The sequence below is a fragment of the Mytilus edulis genome, chromosome 4, assembly GCF_963676685.1.
Source record: "Mytilus edulis chromosome 4, xbMytEdul2.2, whole genome shotgun sequence".
In the NCBI taxonomy this organism is placed as follows: Eukaryota; Metazoa; Mollusca; class Bivalvia; order Mytilida; family Mytilidae; genus Mytilus; species Mytilus edulis.
Window position 1 is genome coordinate 8,053,723 of NC_092347.1, and position 9,421 is coordinate 8,063,143.

General features: G+C 33.7%; 1 protein-coding gene across 1 annotated transcript; it reads right to left on the bottom strand.

Annotated features, from left to right (window-relative positions):
- Positions 1-3,791: 3,791 nt before the first annotated feature.
- On the bottom strand, positions 3,792-8,590 carry LOC139518853 (uncharacterized). Its single transcript, XM_071310479.1, has 2 exons — positions 7,427-8,590; positions 3,792-4,855 (listed from the first exon to the last, which is right to left on the bottom strand). The coding sequence occupies exons 1-2, from the start codon at positions 8,370-8,372 to the stop codon at positions 3,792-3,794; spliced, it is 2,010 nt and encodes a 669-aa protein (XP_071166580.1). The 5' UTR covers positions 8,373-8,590.
- Between the last annotated feature and the right edge of the window lie 831 nt (positions 8,591-9,421).

Below are 9,421 nucleotides of genomic sequence, written 5' to 3' on the forward strand. Positions count from 1 at the left end.
GAAATTTTAAAGTATCAACAAACAGACATACAAATATGGATGTAGATTGTATGATATTTAACAACAAATTCTGCCCAAACCGATGCGAAGGTTCACCTGGAACTTACTACCAGTTACTGGTACGTGGAATATTGCTCGTTGTTGAATACCTCATTGTGACTTGAAGATTAAGGGCAACATTTAAAACGTTCCATTTTGGGGTTTTAAATTTACCATGCATTGATATTAACATTGTCTCATGTACAGTTACCTCATATCCCTTCATATCTTCATCGGGTATACGACGAATTAAAAACTGCTTAAATACTTCAACTAAACTGAGAAATCTTAAGCCAATACAGCAAATTAGGCTTGAAAATCACTTTCAGTAACTGAAGCATGTTACATATAAAAACTCCCAAGATAGGTTGCGTTGAAAGATATCTTTATCATGATTATATTGTATAATACAATAATCAAAATAGAATATAAAATAACTACTTTGAGTAAAAAAAAACCACATGCTATGGAATCATTTCACATGTTCTGACGACGAGTTGTTGTAAGAACATGGTACCTTGTTTACATTTCATAAAAATACAAACACGTTTTTGAAAAATTTATTTAAGTTATTTTTTTTTTTGCATCTTCTTCTTTTATGACAATAGATAAAAGTGTATGTATTTCAATTACCTTAAATCTTTAATTTTGCATAAACAGAAATTAGAATAGATCCGCACATTATCATGTACAATATAAAACCCATATATAATGGACGGGCTTCGTGCCGGCCCATAACAGCACAACATGAGAATAAACTATGCATAGTAGAGCTTGTAAGTATTTGTTCAACTCAAAAAATATGTGCGACTGAGCAAAACAAACCCAACCAGAAACCGAGGGTGTCTATTAAGGAATGTCATGCATAACCTGCTCCACATGTTGCACCCGTCATGTTGTTCATGTAAGAACAAATCCGGTAACAAGTCTAATTTGGTAAGTCACATTCGAGGAAAAGAAAAATGAATTGTGGTTAAGACAGTTAGAACATATCCGTTGTCATCTTTGAATGAGTGGTATGTCTGAGAACGTAATTTATCAAAATAGAATACTGACATATTAATTAATATGTTCAAATGATCATACACTGTGAATGAAATCAAAATGAAGTCATTTGTTTTTGTGGATCCTGCGACATTAAAATCTCGAAATTGTCGATTGAGACTTTTGTACGTGTACCCCTCTAAGTCCACTTGTATTTTTATTTTTATCCAAATGATGAGTTAATAAAATTGAGAATGAAAATGGGGAATGTGTCAAAGAGACAACAACCCGACCATACAACAGACAACAGCAGAATGCTACCAATAGGTCTTCAATGCAGCGAGAAATTCCCGCACCGGAGGCGTCCTTCACATGGTCCCTTTTCAAATATATATATACTCGTTCAGTGATAATGAACGCCATACATAGCTCCAAATTATACACAAGAAAATTAAAAAAAAAAAAAAAAACACGACTAACAAAGACCAGAGGCTCCTGACTGAGGAGAGGCGCAACATTGCGGCGGGGTTCAACATGTTTATGAGATCTCAACCCTCTCCCTATACCTCTAGCCAATGTAGAAAAGTAAACGCATAACAATACGCACATTAAAATTCAGTTCAAGAGAAGTCCGAGTCTGATGTCAGAAGATGTAACAAAAGAAATAAACAAAATGATGATTATACATCAATAACAACAGACTACTTACTGACATGCCAGCTCAAGACTTCAATTAAACTGATTGAAAGATTATGTGTTCGTAATATGAATATCAGGCACAATCCCTCTTGTTTGGGGTTGGGTAGCTTACCATTAAAACAGATGTGAGAAGAACATAACCCGTATCATACCAACAACTGGTTTTTAAATAAATGTGTTTAGTTCTGATGCAAAGACCCTTTAAGTGAATCAATATTAAAGCCAAAATATGAAATCTTTAATGAACTGACAACAATATCGTAACTATATCCTTTCTTGAAAAGTCTATTTAAAGGTTTTGTTAGCTTCTGAGGTAAATACTGACATTTTTTGTGCTTTATAAAAATTATTATCTTAAAAAAAAAGGATTTGAAATACCTGAATGTGTAAGAAGTCTGCATGTTGAGCTATATTTACGAATGGTGTCATTGTACGGATGATTAAATTTAGTAATTAGTTTGACTAGTTTGTGATATCGAAAACCCTGGTGTAATAATTTTTCAGTAATACGTAAATTTCTCTCATTTAAATCTTAAACGTTGTTAATATACACGAGCGAATCGCCTATTTCAACTGATTTTTATAGTACAGTCTTATGTTGCTCTGTTACACCACTGTCCCAGGTTAGTGGGAGGGTTGGAATCTCGCGAACATGTTTAACCCCGCCTCATTCGGTATGTATGTGCCTGTCCTACACCAGGAGCCTGCAATTCAGTGTTTTTTTTATGTATTGATGAATTTTTGGCTCATTTTTTGTACATAAATAAGGAAAATGTTGGTTTTCTCGATTGAATTATTTTACATTTTCATTTCGGGCCTTTTATAGCTGACTATGCGGTATTGGCTTTGTTCATTGTTGAAGGCCATACGGCGACTTATAGTTGTCAATTTCTGTGTCATTTTGGTCTCTTGTTGAGAGTTGTCTCATTAGCAATCATACCACATCTTTTTAAATTAAACCCTGTAATTAAATCTTTGAATATTATTTTTATTTGTATAAATACTGATTGTATTATCAGTTACACATGTAATAAAAAACATACTAAATATTACATATATATGTACTTGCACGGTACGAAAATCTGTCGATACTGCAGCTTGTTTTGGGGTGCATAATTTCCTATTATTTTCTATCATAAATCCAATTGATATATGACAGTTTAACGAAATACAAACGTATGATTGAAGAGCTCAAACTGTATAACGACAACTTATAACCTGATCCTTGGATATGTGTACCATTAGTCCTATTTTGTATCAATTCAACGGCGAATAACTCACCACTATGTCTTAAAATATCCTATCAATAATAGCAATTATATTCTAATTCGCCAACTCAAACGAATATAAATTATTTAATAAATTAAACAACACATAAATAGGATAAGTGTGCCTACAGCTGTAGCAGCCTTTAATATTAACTTTACATTCAATATGATTCTCAAACTAAAGTCCTTCACTTTAAATTCAGGCACACTACCAATCCAATCATACAATAGCACAGTAATATACAGTAACACAATCAAAAACTATCTACAAAAGAGAAAAATTCATATTAATGTACTGTTATATATGCATATACTCCCATTGACGATAACCACCTCATAAAATGGGGTGGGGGGTTGGGGGGGGGGGGGGTAAACATAATAACGAATGCTGCTACGTTGAACTATAGGCAAACTTCGAATAACTTAATTTTCTCAAACTAACCCCTTAAGTAATACTCAATCATGCTTTTCACGAAAATCATGAGGGCATAGACCCGTAAAACCGGCAATACGGGTATATGCCATCCAATCAAATAGAACGTAAACACACACCATGTGCTTGATATAAACACACACACACGTGTTTATAGTAAACAATCACTTGACCGTTACAACGTCATGTGACTTAATACCTTTAATAAATATATTTATATTCTAATTCGCCAACTCAAACGAATATAAATTATTTGAAAAATAAAACAACACATAAATAGGATAAGTGTGCCTACAGCTGTAGCAGCTTTCGAAAGACAAAGAAAGCCAAGTAGATGTGAACAAAGAGTAATACATATTATAAAGTAATTATATTCCGAAACTTTTAGACACTGTCAGTTTTTCTTTTATATTTTCTCTTACATAGCCATCTTTTGCTTTATCTGAAGCCCATCTACCATGCTTCTTGAATAATCTATCATGAATGCCAGCTGATGCAGCTGCAGTAGCTCCACCTGATCTCAAGCTATGTAATCCAAATTTGGACTTATCTAAACCGATAGATTCAAGAGCTGATAATATAATTTCTCTTACTCTAGTATATGATAAAGGTTTAAGACCTCTCAGTTTATAAGACTTAGATTTTTTACATAAATGCATGGATCTAAATATATAATTTGAAGATGATGCATCAATATTGGATAATAATAAATATTTCTCTAACATACTAACAGGGCATGTTTGTGTATCTATTCTAGCAATTAAAACCTGTGTGCCTTCTCTATAATGATCAGTTTTGCTTTTCTGTATGAGCAAAGAGACATGTGTATCAGTAAAATTTAAATCAGATCTTTTTAAATTTACCATTTCTGAAAATCTTAAAAACCCTGCATAGCTAATAAGACACATACAACAAATTCTAATTTCTATAAGATTGTTACATTCTAGACCATATTTAATAACAATTTTCTTTAAAATATCTGGTGTAATTGGTTCTTTTTTATTTACAATAACATGTCCAATCTTTCTATGGGCTCCTTCTTTAACCGATATACACAACTGTGAATAACACGGATTGGGATAGCCAGCTAGTTTATGAGCCCAGCTTATGGAATAATATGCTTCTTCAACCTTAGCATACGAGTTAGATGTCTTTAATAGGTGTATTAAGTACAATGAAACATAAAAATCTGAAGCTGGTAAAGGTTTAACATAAGAATAGTTATTACACCACTTACAGAAATTGATAAATGCATATGAATATTTTCTTTTGGTATTCTCGGCCTTCGAACGCAGACAGAACTCAGGTAGGTAATTAGATAAAGATGACAAATCTTGGTCGACTGGCTTAGGCAAGGATTTCCATACTCCACATGAAAAATTATCTGAAAAACGTGCATATGAAATAGAAATATAAGCTACCATACTACTAGCTTACAATATATTTAAATGACCTTGCCAGATTTATTTTTCCACACTGGCCATGTCAGTGAGACCTTGCCTTTTAAATTTGGCCTTTTCATCAACATACGACCTTGCCAATACATTGGCCTTGTCTTTACTATGCGACCTTGCTTAACAGCCTTGTCGTAAATTCTTACATGAACTCAGCGTTCAATCTTATAGCTAGAACACTAGAAACGAATTCAGTTGATCCCAACAAGGACTTATTATTCATACCATGAATAAAAATGTTCTGATTTGGTTGAAACTCTAAAACATCAATTACATATGGTTGCAAATGCGCACCTCTTTTAAAAATCATTGTCCAAAATGACGAGGAAGGCCACTTTGGAACTATCAAAGTGCCTCTAGCCTTACATAAAGTCAAATGTTTAATTGCTCTACAGACAACGGAAATTGGAGGAACAGTCCAATTGACTTCATTATTCCAATTTTGCGTGAACGCATCAACTGCTTCAACACCTGGATTCCAGAATTTGGAATTATACCTGGGTAATTTTTTTATTTAAATTACTCGCAAACCTGTCCACAGTATGCGGACCCCACATATCATCTATAAATTAAAAAAAATTCTATGCTTGTTCCCCAGTCTTCTATATCAATCATTTTTAGCTCACCTGGCCTAAAAGGCCATGTGAGCTTTTCTCATCACTTGGCGTCCGTCGTCGTCGTCGTCGACGTCGTCGTCGTCGACGTCGTCGTCGTCGTCGTTAACAATTTTTCAAACATCTTCTCCTCTGAAACTACTGAATGGATTTGAATGAAACTTAACATGATTGTTCCTTAGTATATCCTGCACAAAATGTGCGCTTCGATTTTTGATCCGTCAAAAAACATGGCCGCCGTTACTTAAAATAGAACATAGGGGTCAAATGCAGTTTTTGGCTTATATCTCAAAAACGAAAGCATTTAGAGCAAATCTGACATGGGGTAAAAATGTTCATAAGGTCAAGATCTATCAGCCCTGAAATTTTCAGATGAATCAAACAAACCATTGTTGGGTTGCTGCCACTTAATTGGTAATTTTAAGGAAATTTTGCAGTTTTTGGTCATTATCTTGAATATTATTATAGATAAAGATAAACTGTAAACAGCAAAAAAGATCAGCAAAGTAAGATCTACAAATAAGTTAATATGACCAAAATTTCAATTGACCCCTTAAGGGGTTATTGTCCTTTAATGACAATTTTTCACAATTTGTTCATCATATTTGCTAACTTTAAAAAATCTTCTCCTCTGAAACTACTGAATGGATTTGGTTAAAACTTAGCATGGTTGTTCCTTAGATTATCCTGCACAAAGTTTGTGCTTTGATTTTTGATCCGTCAAAAAACATGGCCGCCGTTACTTAAAATAGAACATAGGGGTCAAATGCAGTTTTTGGCTTATATCTCAAAAACGAAAGCATTAAGAGCAAATCTGACATGGAGAAAAAACATTAGGTCAATATTTATCAGCCCTGAAATTTTCAGATGAATCAAACATCCAATTGTTGGGTTGCTGCCACTTAATTGGTAATTTTAAGGAAATTTTGCAGTTTTTGGTCATTATCTTGAATATTATTATAGATAAAGATAAACTGTAAACAGCAAATATGATCAGCATAGTAAGATCTACAAATAAGTCAATTTGACCAAAATTGTCAATTGACCTCTTTAGGAGTTATTGCCCTTTAAAGACTTTTTTCACAATTTGTTCATCATGTTGACTTACTTTAAAAAATCTTCTCTTATGAAACTGCTGTATCAATTTCAGCCAAACTTAGGCTAAATGAGTTTCAGAGTTTCAGAGTATCTAGTATAAATTTTATATTTCATTTCCTTGTATGTCAAGAAACATAGCTCCTATGGCTAAAATAGAACATAGGAGAAAATGATTTTTTTTTGCTTTTGAAGAAAATAGGACGATTCAAAGAACATTTAAATAAATTGAAAAGCCAAAATAATCATTGATGAGAGATTAAACCAAAAAAATTCAGGTGAGCGATTCAGGCTCTTGAGAGCCTCTTGTTGAAATATAATCAGCTTTAGTATTTTCAGATCTCGGGATCCAAACAACATCTAAGGTAATATTCAATTCAGAACACAACTTAAAAATATTCATAGCTATCTTTTGTAAATGTACTTTTGTACTTCCTTTCTGAACAATGAAAACACAGTTATTATTATCTGTATGCCATTTAACACATTTATTTCTTAAACGATTCTTAAACGACATCAATGCCAACACAATGGCTTGAAGTTCTCTCCATGTAGAACTCTGTAAGGACTCTTGTAAAGTCCACATCTGGTGAAAAATATTAGAGTCAATACCTATCGAGTAGGCACCAGCAGCTACATTACTAGCATCAGAATATACAACCACGTGGGGGAAAGAATAACCTGCTAAATGTTTTCTGTTCAATCTTAGAATGTTATTCAGCCAAAATGAGAGCTCATTGAATACACAATCGGGACATTGCAATATAAACTTTAAATCCCACTTTACTCTGTTTTCAATAGCCCAGTGTAAATAACGGGTCATTAAATTAGTTATGTTACCCATGACTGGACACATAGAAATTACCTTTCCGGTTACCTGTGCCAATTTACGTGCTGTGAAATTAGGAAAGTTATTCAAAACAACAACCAATGATGTTAGGGTATTTTCAATCCGTCTATCTGATATACTAATTGAAAAATCGGACGAATTCCAAACTAAACCTAACCACTCTAAACATTGGACTGGTTCAAAAATAGATTTGTCCATGTTAATTAGAAACCCTGCTTCTAACAAAGACGTTTTCACAAAAGATGAACATTCGGAAGCTTCTTGTTTATTTTTACCCATTCCAAGTCCATCATCTAAGTAAAGTACAATATCTACGCCATTCTCTCGCCAGTATTTTACGATTGGACGTAAACATTTAGTGAATAGATATGGAGCAGATGAAAGATCAAAGGCTAACACTGTAAAACAGTAAAACTTATTGTTCCAGCAAAATCCTAAATATGTTTGTTGTTTAGTACATATGTCATAATGAAAATAACCAGACTTAAGATCAAACTTAAATTGATAGCTATCTTTTGTGAAATAGTTTAAAGCCACTTTCCAGTCTTCAAATTTTATTCTTTCTTTTTTAATAAAAACATTCAGTTCACTTAAATCCAAAATCAGACGTTTTTTGCCCGAACTTTGAACTGCAACACTAAGCGGATTTACAACAAATGGTTGAAATGGAGTTTCAATAACACATCCGATATTAAGTAATTCTGAAATTGCTTCATTTACAAATTTAGAATGGACATTAGCCGATTTGTTATTCTTAAATGACATAGATGTAGGAGTCTGCAAAAAAGGAATAACGTACCCATTTTTGATAGTATTTATAACAAATTCATTAGCACCTATATGTTTCCAAAATTGTATATGCTTGCGTAAACTATATTTCACCCCTTTTGCAACAGATGAAATATCAATATTATCAAAATATTTTGCATGTGACATAAACAGTTCAAACTGTCCGTAAAGATTACTTTCATCTAAAACAAAGTAGTATAACAACACTTATCATTAATTCTGTTGCCTTGTTGTCCCTGGGACACCTGATTTTGAACTGGAAAGGGGGCACTGAGTTCGCCAATGACCAAGCTGGCTGCAGATATAACAGATGTCATGAGATGATGGTTCCCTCCGTCTGCTGGTTCGAAAAGGCGGTTGTTGTTTTGTCGAACGTTATGTTGATTTGGCATTGAAACAGGAGGAGCAGAAACAGTAGCTGCAGCGGTTTTATAAGGATGAGATCTTTTCTTTTCCTTGATACTCATAATGGCACGGCATTCTGCAGAACGAATGCGCTTAACTGAAACTTCCGGCTTGAGTTTGGTTGCAAGTTTAAAGTTATCATTGCCAACAGCCAATACTTTATAAAGGGTATCGAACTTCCCGTCAAAATAGGTTTTGAACAGCGAAAAAGTATCCACCAGGTCTTTATTACCAGTAAGATGTGCAGAACTACCATCAGGCGATGAATGAAGTTTCTCGGAGTCAGACATACCATAATAACGAATGCTGCTACGCTGAACTATAGGCAAACTTCGAATAACTTAATTTTCTCAAACTAACCCCTTAAGTAATACTCAATCATGCTTTTCACGAAAATCATGAGGGCATATACCCGTAAAACCGGCAATACGGGTATATGCCATCCAATCAAATAGAACGTAAACACACACCATGTGCTTGATATAAACACACACACGTGTTTATAGTAAACAATCACTTGACTGTTACAATGTCATGTGACTTAATACCTTTAATAAATATATTTATTATTTGTGTGTTCGTAAACCAAATCAAAAACCAATAAAACCAATAATCATAAAATCCGACTTGATAGAAAATCTGTATCATCAATTCCTGTGTAGTTTTTATCAATGTTTTCCATTCGGCATTTAAGCCGGGTGTGCCGAGCACTTTCTTTTAAAGCCGATTCAAGTGGTCGGCTTTTTTTTCAAATTCCAGATTTTTCTCGATTCCGCACGGTAAAAATTGGA

Excerpts from the sequence above, each read along its gene's own strand:
- LOC139518853 (XM_071310479.1), bottom strand. The coding sequence starts at position 8,372 with ATGTCACATGCAAAATATTTTGATAATATTGATATTTCATCTGTTGCA. Across the intron at positions 4,856-7,426 it reads TTCTATGTGTCCAGTCATGG|CTAGTAGTATGGTAGCTTAT; the intron begins GTAACATAACTA and ends ATATATTGTAAG.